Raw genomic sequence first — 16,141 nt, forward strand, 5'->3', positions numbered from 1 at the left:
ATAGCGTGGTAAATGTGGTAAATAAAGAAACAAATTCAAATATCACACGAGCTTGTTTTTTTTGTGGAAAAGATCGCAAGCAAGCAAAAGGTAAACAACAGGCTTTACACTCCTCGAATGATGCCAAAATTTATAAAAAAATAGCAGAGTGGATGACAAAATTAAATAATCAAGAGTTGTTAAACAAAATAGAAAATTTACAGGCAAAAAGTGAAATTGTTTTTTATCATCATTCGTGTGAATTGGGATATTTAAATGATTATAATAAAGTTATTGCTGATAATCCACAAACTTCCTGGCATGACAATCGAAGTATCCATCAGAACATTTTCAAAAAAATTGTATCATTAATAGAGGAAGAAGTTATCAACAAGAAAAATTGTTTGCTCTTATCTTCTCTTTGTGATACATACAATGATGAATTAAAGCTTCAGTCTCAGTCAGATTTAAATTTTATGACAAATCATTATCTTGAGGAGAAAATATTGAAACAATTTAAAAAATCAATTAAAATTATTTCAAAAAATAAAAAAAAAGTTATCATGCATAAAGATTGTAGTTTATTAGAAGATAATGATTTGACGAGACTCGAGGAAAATGAGCTTATTGATAAAGTTGCATTAATGCTACGGAACACAATTTTACAAATGGATAAATTAGAATTACCTACAAAAATCAAGCCACTTGATTTAATCAATGGTGAATGTACTATTCCTGAAAAACTCGATCGATTTTTTAAAACATTGATTGGAGGCAAGGATATTCGTCGCCGAAATGGTATAAACTGTAATCGATTAACCAACTCAATCGCCTCTGATACTATTTTTTGTGTGACCAATGGTACTATTAAACCATCAAAACATATAACTCTAGGCATGACGGTTAAAAGTCTTACAAGTAGTAGAAAAATCATAAACATTCTTAATCGTCTTGGACATTGCTGTAACTACACCACACTGGAGGAGCTCGAAACTGAAGCTACTTATTCATCTGTACATCGCACTGAAATTTGTCCACCTGATATTACTCAGAAATCATCGTTATGCACTGGTGTCGCCTTCGACAACTTTGACAGATACGTAGATACACTTAATGGCAAAGAAACTTTGCATGATACCGTTGGTATAATCTACCAAAATATTGATAATGATGCTCTTGATGAAATTGATATCGATTCTAGAAGTGACCAGTCTGACATGTTACCACCAACAGTGAAAAGAAGACGAACCTTTGAAGCCATTGTTCCTGAACTTGTTCCGATATCTGCCCGTTTGGAAATGTTAGATCGATTAACACCTGTTGAAAACATACATCAATATATTCCGAGTACTTTATCATTAGTACAAACTATAGATTTATTACATATGGTTTCACTCTTTTTCCATGTACCAAATACTCCAATGTGGACGGGATTTAATTCTAGAATAATAAAGGATAATACTCCAAAACAAAAAGTATCCTACCTCACTCCGATCAATTTTTCACCAACGGAGACATCAGTAGTGAAGTTGACAATGACACAGGCTCAAAAAGTTGGCGTGGAATGTGACCAAAAATACGTCCAAGTAACATATGATTTGGCCATTGCTAAAATAGCTCTCAAAATTCAGGCGACAGAAAGTCCTAAATTTGATAATCTCTTCATACATCTAGGCTCATTTCATCTGATGATGGCATTTTTTAAAGCGATTGGAGTATTTATCAATGAGTGTGGATTATCACATATGATGGTTGAAAGTAAGATTATAGCATCAGGCTCGGTAAACGGCATCATTGAAGGAAAACATTTTAACCGGTGTAAACGTCTGCATCCGTTGATGGCTGTAGGTTTGCAAATTTTACATTTTGACCAATACTTAAAAACCAAACAAGTGGAACACAGTTTCTTAAAAGAACAAATCTTTGATGATCTTTTACAATATCAAGATAATGAAATTTCCATTTCCGATTCAACTACGACTGCTGAACTATTACCTAATCAGGTGTTATCCAGACTGCTCTCTTCGTATCAAAAATTCGTAGACAAAACTAGACAAGGTGATCATGGAAAAACTGCTCAGTTCTACATGACCTACATCCAACTAGTTAATTATTACATCACTTTATCAAGGAGCATTCGCATGGGTGATTTTGAAATGTTCAAGCATATAATTCCAAAAATCACTAATTTATTTTTTATAGTTAATCAGCCAAACTACGCTAGATGGTGTGTAAAATATTATGACAATTTGCAGAATGTTGACGACACACACCCAGGACTAGAAGAGGACTTCAAATCTGGATGTTTTGGTATTAAAAGAACAGATAAATCTTTTTCAAGAATACCGATAGATCTTACGCTGGAGCAGACAATCAACGCCGATGCAGCTAAACGTCTCAGCGGTATTGCACATTTTACAAATTCAATAGCTGCACGTCAACGCTGGGCAAAAAGTCATAGTATTAGGGCTGCTTTGATCTCACATGTTCTCGATGTTTGTGGATTAAGATATTTGCAAGACATTACCGCAGACTTACAACCTAATCGGATTAAAATTTTTGAAAAACAACTTGTTCATTTTATTGATATTTTGGAAAAAAACTGTAATCCGTTCGATTCAGATTTGAACAAAGATAATCTTTACAATATAGCTAGTGGAAAGCCAGTCTCTGAACATATAGCTGAGTTTCTCCTGAACATCGAAGAAAGTGGTGATGAGTTAAGAAAGCAGTTCATTAATGAATGTGCTGTCGATGGATCTAGATTTGACAAACCAATAAAAAAAAATCAAGTACTCAACTTCGCTGAGGCTCCAAAGAAAAAAAAATTAACACTCGGAAATAAAGTTGTGGAGCTGAGAATGCAAAGGGATTTATTTGGAAGAATGTTGGGGATATCCTTAACTCATAAAGTGGATATTGAGAAAGTTTTAACATTTCCACTGACACCAGTGCCAACATCAATGTGCCACGCAGATGGCAGTATTTGTAAAACTGACAAATCTCAATTAGTTAAATTAATTGAGAAGAAAATCGGTAATAATGTCGATAAGCCACCTTCGTGTTTTAATATAGCTATTTTGGATGGTTTCTTCATGCTACACCTAATGAAAGAAGTACCTGTAACCTTCGACGGTTTATCAAAAAAATTTTTGAGTATGATACTACGATTTAAATCTAATCGTGTCGATATTGTCTTCGATCAATATTTTACACCATCAATCAAAGATTTTGAACGCACACGTCGGGATGAATTAATGAGCCAAGTTACAATCGGACCCAATCAAATTCGTCCGCATAATTTTGTGGCCGAACTGAAAAATATAAATTTTAAAGAAGCCCTTGTTAATTTTTTTATTGACCATTGGGCTGGTGATGAAATGGCTCCGATAATTGGAAATAAAATAAGTTATTTGTGTTCGGTACCATCACGGTACTACCCTCGTATTGGTGGGCGTCTGCGCACGCCTCACCCCCACACAGAGGGGTGGTCTTTACTTTTCCTGTACATAGTTTTTTTTGTAATATAGTTCTGAATAAACCTCTAGAGTAAGAACAAGATTTTTTGGCAACAGGCCCTTTCCACATTTTCATTTTTTCATTACGGCGACGCTTGAAAAAGCTCAAGCGTCGATTGAGAACTCAAGTTTCTCAACATAAATTGGTCCTTCGAGCCGGATCTGAGAGTGCAGTGCTCAGATCCGAAATTTGTGCTAGTGCTGGTGTGAAATTCTCAATTCGACGCCTTCATCGGGAAGCAGTGGTATAATCCAAACACCGATCAAAAGGTCAGCAGCGAAGTCGAGAAGCACACTGCAGTCAACCAGCTCTCCCATCAATTCAACGCTCCAACGCAGCGAAACATCGTCACCAGGATCTTAGCAACAGCAGATTCAACGCCAACTACACAACCTCATCATCATCAGCAGCAGCTCGCTCCAGTCCAGGAAAGGTTTCAGGTTAGAACTTCCTTCATTTCATTTCCTGCGCTCATACACGCTTTCACTGTTGTCCCCAAGTTAATTTCTCGGCTTTCGCGTTGCTAATTAATAAATCTAGTAAAGATGTCCGAAGAACAACTTAAAACTCTTGTAACGAAACGTGCAGCTGTTAAAAGTCGATTGACTCGGTTTCACACCTTTTTTTCCAAGCCGGAAAACGCCAACAATGTTATGGAAATAAGGGAAAGACTTCAAGGGTTAAATTCATGCTTAGGCGAATTTGAGGGCTACCACTGGCAAATAAATTCGCTAAACTCAGAAAAGGCCACGGATGCAGACCTACAAAATTTTGAAGACGAGTATTATAGAATCATAAGTGCATGCAAGAATTTTCTAAACACGAAAACTGGGGCACGCCAAGGTCCATCGGCGGACGAACCGCCAATTACCGCGGAGAAACTACCAACGGTCAAACTACCAGAGATTAAGTTGCCGACATTTTCCGGTTCCCTTACGGAATGGATCAGTTTTCGGGAAACGTTTACAAATCTAATCCACGACACGGAGCTTCCTGCGGTCCAAAAATTGCACTATTTACGCGGTAGCTTGCAAGGGGACGCGAAACAGACAGTTGAGCACTTGACTCCATCTGCGGACAATTACGCGTCAGCATGGGCATTGCTGGAACAACGGTATGAGAATCCGCGCCTCATAACGCAGCACCACGTACGCGCTTTATTTTCACTACCCCAAATCCATGGCAAAGACGCGAAATTACTAAGATCCGTCATAACTACCTTAAATTCTAACTTAAAGGCGTTGGAAAATATGAAGCGTCCCGTCAATCAATGGGACGACTTGCTCGTCCACTTAATTTCATCAAAATTTGATCAACCCACTACAATCGCATGGGAAAATACGTTGACAAACGCGTCACCAAGCCAAAAAGAAATCATAGATTTTCTCACCAAGAGATGTCAAATGTGGGAGTCTTATGACGTAACCACAAGAGTCAACCAACACCCGTTCAAAATTAATAAAAATTCCGGTAACAACCGTACAATTTCTCATATAGTCAGCCCTTCAGTCAAACCGTTGAAATGCTCCATATGTCGGCAGGGACATCACATTTACGGCTGTCCGCGATTTTTAGCGCTTAGTCCAGAGCAGCGCATGTTGGAAGTCAAAAAACTTCAGCTTTGCATCAATTGCTTGCGCGGTGGCCACAGGTCGGAAACGTGCAATTCATCAAATTGCAGAAGTTGCAATAAAAGGCACAATACGCTCTTGCACATGAATCAAAATTCTGCCCACAATGAAGAACCGCAACCGTCGACCTCAGCCTTAACTTCGTCAGCCGAGACAAGCACTTCTTTAATTTGCTCGACCGTGTTTTTATCTACGGCCATCGTCAACGTACGCGCGCGAGGGGGCAACAATGTCCAGTTGCGGGCACTTCTCGACAACGGGTCCGCGTCGAACTTTGTTACGGAAGAAGCGATAAAAAAATTGAAACTAAACAACGTCAAAAACGTAAATATCGCAGTCTCCGGTATCGGTGGAATAGTGGCGCCGATAAAGCGATTTGTCAAAATTCAGTTCACTAGCGCGCAAAACGCTTACTCTTCCGAGCTTAATTGCCTCGTTGTCCCAAAAATTACTGGTAACATACCTACCGTGCCAATTTCAGCGATAACAGGTGTACCAGAAAATATTCGCTTGGCCGATCCCGCCTATAACGTGCCAAATAAAATTGACCTCCTTTTAGGCAATGAGTTATTTTGGGAGTTGATTTGCGTGGGCCAAATTCAGATGCCAAACCGCGGTCCCATTCTGCAAAAAACCCAATTAGGCTGGATCATCAACGGCCCTTCAAAATCTAATCCGGTCCCAGCGCAAATCCCGTGCAACATCTCGAACATCGAGTTACATGACGCGGTGCAAACATTCTTCAACCTTGAAAATTGCGGAGAAAATACGATCGACAACTCAAATAATTTATGCGAAGACATTTTTACCAAGACCTTCAGTCGAACGGCGTTGGGCCGATTTCAGGTCAAATTGCCCTTTCGGGACGAACCGCCCCTTCTGGGAAATTCTTACGACAGGGTTTGCAAGATGTTTTTGAATCTTGAACGACGGCTTCAAAGGGACCCGATTGTAAGGAAACAGTATAAGGAATTTATGACCAATTATAAATCGCTAGGACACATGGTGGAAGTCCCAGAACCCGATCATACCGGATACTTTGTTCCGCACCATGCGGTCATAAACGAGGCCAGCTTAACAACAAAATTGCGGGTAGTCTTCAACGCGTCCTTCAAAACTACGAACAACAAGTCAATAAATGACCACTTGCTGGTCGGCCCAACTTTACAGCCCGAACTTTACGAAACTCTCATCCGGTTCAGAACGTACCCTGTGGCCATCACAGCAGACATCCAAAAGATGTACCGGCAAATTTTGTTACATCCGGAGCATCAAAAATACCAACAAATCCCTTGGCGAGATGACTCGACCGAACCCATAAAAATTTACAAGCTGCAAACGGTCACTTACGGTTTCGCAAGTTCGAGCTTTTTAGCGACCCGATGCCTAGAAGAACTCGCGAAAATCGCTGCAGCCGCAGATCTACCAAACGCCGCACGGGCCATTCGCCGTGATTTTTATGTAGATGATCTGCTCACCGGAGCCGACACGGAAATCGAGGCAATTCAACTTTTAAATGAAGTAAAGTCAATTCTACGTAGCGGTGGCTTCGAACTGCACAAAATCATGTCCAATCGTCCTAATATATCGGACACAAGTCAAATTTCAAGTAATAACACGGCCTCCTTAGACAAACAAGAAGTCAGCAAAACATTAGGAGTTCTGTGGGATCGCAATAGTGATCAAATCAAATTCGAAACAGCAAATAATCCGTCCCCTTCGCAAAGAATCACCAAACGCACAGTTTTGAGTGCGATCGCGAGAATATTCGATCCTCTTGGATTAGTAGCACCAGTTACAGTTGCAGCTAAAATTATTCTTCAAAAATTATGGTCATTGAAACTTGATTGGGATGAGAGTTTACCTGCCGAGTTACACACCCAATGGTGTCAATTCATAAACACTTTCTCGGAGTTGAATCACATTGAAATACCGCGATTAGTTCTTCATCAGCGCGAGGAATTTCAAATTCACGGGTTTTGCGATGCCAGTCAAAACGCGTATGGAGCATGCATTTATCTACGTAGCCTAGACGCCCAAGGCCATCCACAAACAAAACTTTTATGCTCAAAAAATAGAGTTGCTCCATTAAAGTCCATAACGATTCCGCGAATGGAATTATGCGCGGCGCTGCTTTTGGCGCGGCTGATCGTAAAGGTACGCAACACTTTAAATCTTTCCGGGGCCCAGTACCACCTCTGGAGTGACTCCACCATAGTTTTAGCTTGGTTGCGATTAGAACCCACACGGTTAAAGGTATTTGTGTCAAATCGGGTATCGGAAATTCAATCCGCAACCAATGTCCGCGATTGGCATCATGTGCCATCAAGTCAGAATCCAGCCGACATTTTATCCCGTGGCACAACTCCCGCTCTTCTGTCAAAGTCTCGCTGGTTGACAGGACCGGAGTTTCTATCACTACCCAATTGCGAAATACCCTCCTTCAACTTAAATGCGGAATCAATGGATGATACAACCCTTCCCGAACTAAAAACCATTTGCTGCTTGAGAGTGATGCAGCCATCACAATTCGAATTATGGACGCGATTTTCATCATTTCAAAAATTGATCAGAGTGACCGCATTAATTCTGAGATTTAAAAACAACTGCTTATCAAAAACCACTAAACGAACCGGTCCTTTAAATAATGAGGAATTGAATCAGGCTCATGATACCATTATCAAAGCGACCCAATCAGAAGCTTTGCGCAACGAAATCCACGAGTTAAAGGGCTTCAAGGAAATTCCGAAGTCCAGCAAAATCGCGGCCTTAAGCCCATTTATCGACGATAACGGTCTTTTACGCGTAGGGGGGCGCCTTCGTAATTCTTCGTTGTCCGAATGGGGTAAACACCAATTAATATTGGCTAAGGATCATCCAGTAACGCGTTTGATAATTACAAAACATCACATAGAAGGTCTACATTCAGGCTGCCAGACAACTTTGGGCGCTGTTCGATACAAGTACTGGCCCATTTCGGGACGAACCATTGTTCGGAAATTAATATTTAATTGCTTGAATTGTTACAAAACAAAACCCAGGCAATTTGATCAGTTCATGGCTGATCTTCCCGCAGATCGCGTCACGCCTTCTCGTCCTTTCTCAATTGTCGGTGTGGATTATGCGGGCCCATTCGCGTTAAAGAATGGATTTGGACGAACCCAAAAAACAATGAAGGCATACATTGCCATTTTTGTATGTTTTGCAACACGGGCCGTACATATCGAAGTTGTCTGCGAGTGCTCGTCCTCCGCTTTTCTCAATACCCTTAAAAGATTTATTGCTAGACGAGGTAAACCGGCAAAAATATTTTCAGACAATGGGAAAAATTTTGTTGGAGCCAATCGCCATCTCCAGCAGCTGCGCGTTTTGTTACGAGACCGCGAATTTAGAGCAAAATTGCACTCAGCGGCTTCAAACGATGGAATAGAATGGCACTTTATTCCTCCACATGCTCCCCACATGGGAGGTTTGTGGGAAAGCGCGGTTAAATCCGCGAAGTCCCACTTAAAACGGGTAATTGGAGAAACGCTTCTTAATTACGAGGAAATTAATACATTGTTGACAATGGTGGAAGCGTGCATGAATTCCCGTCCAATCACTCCACTATCTAACGACCCTAACGATCCTCAACCTTTAACTCCTGGCCATTTTCTCATTGGGGCCCCTCTGACCGCCCCCAATGAACCTGGACTTGATGACCAACCAAGAAACCGGTTAAATCGTTACCAATTGGTAGAGAGACTACGACACGAATTCTGGAAGCGTTGGTCCAGGGAGTACTTGGCGACTCTCCAGGCCCGATCGAAATGGAGACAACATCCCGGAAAACGTCCTTGCATCGGCGACCTCGTTATTCTCAAAGAAGACAACACAGCTCCGCTTCACTGGCCCATGGGGAGAATTGTCGATCTCCATCCCGGATCAGACGGACAGTGTCGTGTTGTGTCGATTAAAACAGTGCGGGGAGTGTACAAACGACCCATTACGAAGGTCTGTGCGGTTCCTCTGGACTCATAAAATTATGTTATAAGTCCTCACTTTTCGCTAATCTACATTTAGCAACTGTATATAACTCTCTAACATCTCTAAATCGTTATTAGTTTAAGACATTTATTGTTTTAATTAAATTCAAGAACTTCACTAAATGTGTTTTATCTAAATCAACTTTTTATATCATTAGTTTAACACACCTATTTTTTGCCTCTTGAACTTGTTCAACAGTTCAACGCGGGGAGTATGTTCGGTACCATCACGGTACTACCCTCGTATTGGTGGGCGTCTGCGCACGCCTCACCCCCACACAGAGGGGTGGTCTTTACTTTTCCTGTACATAGTTTTTTTTGTAATATAGTTCTGAATAAACCTCTAGAGTAAGAACAAGATTTTTTGGCAACAGGCCCTTTCCACATTTTCATTTTTTCACTACGGCGACGCTTGAAAAAGCTCAAGCGTCGATTGAGAACTCAAGTTTCTCAACAATTTGAATTTCAACAAGTGCTATTCCTACCGGGTTCAAAATAATAAAGTAATTAAGACTGTGGAAGATTCATTGTCTTGCGAAGAACATGAAGAGGCGGATTCCAGAATAATATATCACATTTGCCAAATAAATGTTGATGCCGAAGTCATGATACGTTGCTCAGACACAGATATTTTAATAATACTTCTTGGTAACATGGAACATTTGAATGCATCACTAAAACTCTGGATAAATTTGGGTGTCGGGAATCACGAACGATTTATAAGCGTCAATCGAATATACGAAATTTTGGGGAATTCTGTATCGAAAGCTCTACCGTGCTTTCATGCCCTCACTGGATGCGACTACACACCGGCTTTTTTCCGGAAAGGTAAACTGCGACCTTTTAAACTCTTAGAACAATCAGAACAGTATCAGACGGCCTGTCAAAATATTATAACAGATGATGAAGAATTGTTGGAAGAGACATTGAAGATCTTGGAAAAGTTAATTTGTCATATTTACGGAGCTCGTGATTCTTGGAACGTCAATGAAACTCGGTTTCAATTGTTTACAAACACTTACCGCGCCAAAAAATCAGACGATAATTTCGAAAAAAAATTTCGTAATTTTGACCCATCAAGCCTACCACCATGTAAAGCTGAATTATATCAGCATTTTCTGCGAGTTCGTTATGTAACAAAGTTTTGGAGAAATGCATACTTGAAACATCCAACATCTCTATCACCTCAAGCTTCCGGCTGGACCATAAATGACGGCAAATACGATTTTGCCTGGTTTGTTGGGGAGCAATTACCATCATTAGTTGCTGACATTATTATTAAAGGTAAAAATTAAAAATAAAATATTTATAAATTTCTTTGCCGAAAAATTATAAAATTTTTCATTCTATTACAGATAATAATGTATTACAAGACGATAACAATTCAAAAGATGACGATGACAATGAAAATGACAGCAGTGATGAAGATGATGATGATGATTATGAAGATGCCTCCGTTTTTTGTGATACAATTATTGATTAAAAAATCAAGCCTTAATTTTCATGTAACCATAAAATTTTTGGTTTCTTTTCATACTCATTTTGTACAACAATAAATTATTACTTTGATACCGTATTAATCCACACATTAATTCAATAGTTTTCAATCTTTTCACTGTAATTTATTTGACAACTATTTATAGACCATGCAAAATAACACCACCTCACTTATCACGTTTAGGTCGATCTGGCCGTAGGTTTACAATCGAATTTTTGCTTGGCAAATTAATTTTGGGTTTTTAGTGGCTTAAATAAGATCATATTAAAATTTCAGCCATACTAAAATATTTTGAAAAAAATTTTTTTTTTAATTCAAAATTGGCGTCTGGTATAGCTTAAACAACAATAAAAGTGCCTGGCAATAATAGATTTATGTTGCTGACAGTTCAATAAAAATAATAAAAAAAAAAGAAAACTTCTTGAAATTATTTGAAAAATTGATATTTTACCTGTACAGATACGATGCGCACTGATGAGCGCAACCACTACCGCCAGCCAGGTAGCCCGGATCATGCCCGGGAGAGTGAGAGAGAAAGCATATCTAAAAACTGGCCTACCTGAAATTCTTGTTTTTTTCACGTTGCTAGCTCTCGTACTATTATCATCAATATGCTAAACACCATAGCATTTTATCTGAGACGTGGATTCACAAGGTGTACCTATGATAACCGTCATCGCAGATGGAGCATGGTCAAAACGATCATATAAAGTCAATTACGACGCTCTTTCGGGTGTTTTAAGTGCTAAATGAATAATTTTTCATAGTTTATTTAATATTTGACATATTACAGGCCTGCATAGTGGCGGCAAGAACTGGAAAACTTCTTTTCATTGGCGGTAGAAATAAATATTGTCCCGTTTGTGACCGATCAACAGTAAAAAACATTCCAATTCAAAAACTGGACTGCTTCTTCTACGGGGATGGAGTCAGACATGGTATGGTATTAAGGGGGAGGGTGATGTATTCACTGCACTCAGGCCGCAATCGGCCCATTGTGCAGCAATGGAGTCAGACATAATACTTGAAGGTTTTAGACAAAGTATGGCAATGCATGGACTTATGTATACACAACTTGTGGGAGACGGAGACAGCAGCGTTTTTAAAAAACTTTGTGTTGCGAGACCATATGGACATAAAGTGGCGATTAAAAAAATTGAGTGTGTTAACCATTTACTTAGAAATTACTGCTTTAAACTTAGGGATCTGTGTAAGCTAAGATTCAGTTCGAAAAAGACTTTAGTACCTCCGACTCTGCGTAAATGTCTCAACAATAACATATTGAGACTAAGAACTGCTGTGAAGAAGGCAATTTTGTATAGGAGAACAGAAAAAATTTCTTTGGAAGACCAAGTGGCTCTTCTGACAAAAGAGATATCATCAATAGTAATAGTCCAAAACATGTTTTTGGATTACACGATTGTTGTGATAGTTACTTTTGTCAAGGAAAGAAAGACAACGAAGTAAATTTAGTTCCACAGATGATAGAGTCTGGAATCTTCGAAGACATAGAAGCCTGCGGGAAAAGACTGGTTCAAAATGCCCACAGCTTAATTTTGAATATGAAAAATAATGCCGCTGAATGTTACAATGCAATAATTTGTAAATTCACAGGAGGGAAAAGGATAAATTTTTCTATAAAAAATAGTTACGCAATAAAATGCAATGCAGCAGCTATTGCTTATAATAAAAAAGAAACTATTTTTCGACGATTTCAAAAAAAAATGACCGGACGAAGTCCAGGAAAGTACGCAAAAATGTACATTGCGAGCGTGAAAAGAAAATCTGCTTACAATAAAGCTAGGAGGCAGTTGTTTCCTCGATATAAAAAGTAAAAAACTGTTGCACCACCTGACGAAGATTACGGGATTCAAATGGACGAAGAAGAATTTTTAAAAAAACGGCAGGATTTATTGACAAGTTTGAAAAAGGACGCTGAACAAATAAAGTTTATTGAAAAAGAGAAACGAGGACAAACCGCTAATACTAGGTGGAAGGAAGAAAGAAGATATCGATTGACTGCCTCTAATTTTGGCACTGTGTGCAAATTACGAAATTCAACAGACCCAAAAAAATTATGCCAAAACATTTTGTCGAGTGAATTTAGAAAGAGCGCCGCCATCAAATGGGGATCCGAAAACGAGAGTACTGCGAAATTATTATTCCAAAGACAGTTTGGTGTTACCGTTTCAGATTGCGGACTTTTTATTGACAAGGACAATAACTTTCTTGGTGCTAGCCCGGATGGAATTATTGACAAAGACAACATTTTAGAAATCAAGTGCCCTTGGTCAATAAAGAACACAACCCCTCAAGCAGCAAGCGAGAAAAAAAAATTAAATTACTTGGTACGAAATGATGGAAATCTCCAGCTGAAACGAAACCATCAATATTTTTACCAAGTACAAGGAAGGACAGCTGGCCATCACAGGAGCGAAATATTGTCACTTTATGGTTTGGACTCCTTGTGGATTTTTTGTTGAAAAGGTAAAATGTAAACATTAATTAACTATATTTATGTATTCATTTATTGTTCCAGATCGAATATGACCAATCATTTTGGGATACAATGCTGCCTAAACTAAAAAAAAATTTACCTAAAATCAATTGCCCCATGAAATTTTAAAATAAACAATTGAAAAATACTATGTAACAATTTTGTTCAATATATGTATTTTTTATGCTTATTATTCTATTTACCATAGACCTACACACCAGCATCGTAAACTCCCATTCATCCCTCAATGCTCATCTGGTTAATTTGTTATGGTCAGGTCAGAACCATTTTTCGACCAATAACAGGGAACTTGAAAGTGTCGAATTTCAGTTCTCTAAATGTTTGTATTACTTTCTTTTTCTTACATACTGGTTGCACCATTGCTTATTCACAACTAAAGTGATTTCTGCCAAATTACAGTGCCCTGCCCACAAAAAATCTGAATACTGTTCGACTGCGAAGATCCCCTTAAAAGTCAAGTCATCTGAGCAGGTCAGCGCCACATTATCTTGACGGCTGCTATACCAAGTCAGATAAGGTAATTCTTGATCAGTTTGCAAATGCAAAAACCATGGCTACCAATAACAGGCTCTAATTATCGTTAAACCCAGAGATTTGGGAATTAATAGATGGGGGGACATAGTTAAAAGTCTTAAAAACATATCTACGACTAGCGTTACAACTTTCGTCCTTGTCTGTTGCACGCATTCACTGGATACAATGTATACCTATCTCTCTCGCCAGGATGGAGAGTTTTTGATTGGCTAATTTTAAAACTTGACAACAGATTGACAACAATTGTAATGTGTGACAGTTCACAGCAAAATGAGTAATCCAACGTACTGTAACACAACAAGTTCTCTCAGCACCATAAAACCTCTGACGTCGCATACTACAGACGACAGAAAGTGAGTTCAAAGAAGAATTTTTGGTTTAAGACGCATTTGAACAAATTTGTGCGATAATTGTCGAAACAGATTTTGTAATAAGCGTAGAATAGAAATGGTACAAATAGGGCTAACTAGTGAAATAAAAATCAATGGAATATTACAACTGGCATGTTTCTGAACTAAATCGTCGTCTGTGGAGAAATTGAGAAGCAAAATATGAAAATTAACCACAGACTATAAAGTGCAAAGAAAGTGAATTATTATGCGATTAGCAGATGATTTATAATTGAAACGGAAGTCACCAAACATACGGAGAGGAAGAAAAACATGGATTTTGACGAAGAGAGAAAAGATCAAGATTCAATTGAAAGAAATATCCTAGGTAATAAAAATCCAAGTTGTACCTAACTAAATTGGATGAATGGAGAAATGTTCAAAGTATTGAAGAAAAATACATGAAAGCAGTAAAAAATACATTAAAAAGGGACAAGTAGATTGTTGAGAACATCAAAAGAGTGTGAAGCTCAGAACTGGTTAACAAAATAATGGACAGCTCTGACAACAAGTAAGAACAGAAAGAAGAACACGCTAGGAAACCTGTGACATTGTAGCAAATAAGATTCTGTTTAAGATTTGGACAGAGGCAAAAAGGTTGACAATGAGTAGAAAGGAGTAAAAGAAGATCGTGGCAGACCGAGAGAAGACTGCGCTTTTTTCTTACACTCGGACGAGGAACAAAATCAAATTGATGTGAATAGTGGCAAATACATCTTAAAAGAGACTTTCTGCATTTTCTTCTTTAGAAGTCTGGGTCTAATGTAAAGTTTTCTATGTTCTTACAATTAATCTAGGCTGTTTGAATTAGCTTCTCCATTTTGCCAGGTTTCTGGTGTCAGACTAGAAACGTATTAGTCACACGTTGGTAATTTTGATTTTGTCATTAGTGTTTGACCTTAAACCTATTGAAAACTATGTTATGCACACTGAAAATTGTATCAATATCGTTTAATTGTGGAGCTATAAATGCTCGGTTTTACCGCATTCATATTGTGGGAGTCTCCACTTGACGTAGAAGAGCTTCGGCCTATTAAGGAATGAAAGTTTCAACATTAAAAGACAGCAAAACGAAATCAAACTAGTGATGAAAGATCCTTGTCACAAAATTTAGCAACATACAAGAGAAATAACGTCTAAAACCTTTAAATTCACAAAACTTTGCATTCAAAGTTCTTTACTGACATTAGCTATGACAATTTGGATTTGCCATTTGAAATTCGAGTAACGATCTACGTCATGATCTCTGATTGGTTCCATCCTGACGAGAGAGACAATACTGCATAAGCATATCAGCGATAGGAATCAGTGCAATAGGTAGAGACAGAAATAAAAATTATTGTTGCACATGTTTTGTGTAACGTATGTCCAAATTTCCATATGGTAACCGGATCTATTATTTTCCAAATCTCTGGTTAAACCTAATTCTCTAAAATTTGTAAATATTTGCAATTTTTCGGTAAGCATCAGTAATTTGCGGCACACGTTTGGTTCCCGCAACTTTATTTTGAAGAATTACTACTTTATGAAAAATTTAATTCTCGATGTAAGTATGGAACAAATGTATGCAGCAAAACTAATTTCACGTTTACTACCAATATTTGTAGTACAAAATGGCTCTTTGTGCAGCAGTGGTAGCAGAGATTTGTGGTAACAGATTTTTGATAGCAGTAGCAAAGACAAAGAAAAAACGGTTTTAAATAAAGAATTTAAAATAGAAGAGATCTAACATTATTTCAAAGTACGAGAATAACGAGAAAAACTTTTTTGTAAATCAAAGAATTAATTGGAAACCGTTTAATCGAAAAATCAAAACGGTCCAAGGCCTTTAATGTTGATACACAACTTTATGTCGCCTTAGAATTTTTGGCCAGTGGAGGATTTCAATGGTTAGTAGGCAATACAATCCAGATCTCTCAAGCTTCGACAAGTAGAATCATTCGAGGTGTCGTTGATTCCCTTATAGAAATTGCACCACAGTTTATTAAATTTCCTGAAGACAACGAAAGCATCGTTAACATTAAACAGCAATTTTATGCAATTGGCCA

General features: G+C 38.4%; 1 protein-coding gene across 1 annotated transcript; it reads left to right on the top strand.

Moving 5' to 3' along the window:
- Positions 1 to 1,826: 1,826 nt before the first annotated feature.
- Positions 1,827 to 10,520, top strand: LOC148172242 (uncharacterized). The gene is made up of 2 exons (XM_088039640.1): positions 1,827 to 3,401; positions 9,601 to 10,520. The coding sequence occupies exons 1-2, from the start codon at positions 2,067 to 2,069 to the stop codon at positions 10,447 to 10,449; spliced, it is 2,184 nt and encodes a 727-aa protein (XP_087895766.1). The 5' UTR covers positions 1,827 to 2,066; the 3' UTR covers positions 10,450 to 10,520.
- The last annotated feature ends 5,621 nt before the right edge of the window (positions 10,521 to 16,141 follow it).

Source organism: Gnatocerus cornutus, chromosome 6 (genome assembly GCF_029298725.1).
Source record: "Gnatocerus cornutus isolate USDA-ARS CGAHR chromosome 6, icGnaCorn1.1, whole genome shotgun sequence".
Lineage (NCBI taxonomy): Eukaryota > Metazoa > Arthropoda > Insecta > Coleoptera > Tenebrionidae > Gnatocerus > Gnatocerus cornutus.

Excerpts from the sequence above, each read along its gene's own strand:
- LOC148172242 (XM_088039640.1), top strand. The coding sequence starts at position 2,067 with ATGACCTACATCCAACTAGTTAATTATTACATCACTTTATCAAGGAGC. Across the intron at positions 3,402-9,600 it reads AAATAAGTTATTTGTGTTCG|TTTCTCAACAATTTGAATTT; the intron begins GTACCATCACGG and ends TGAGAACTCAAG.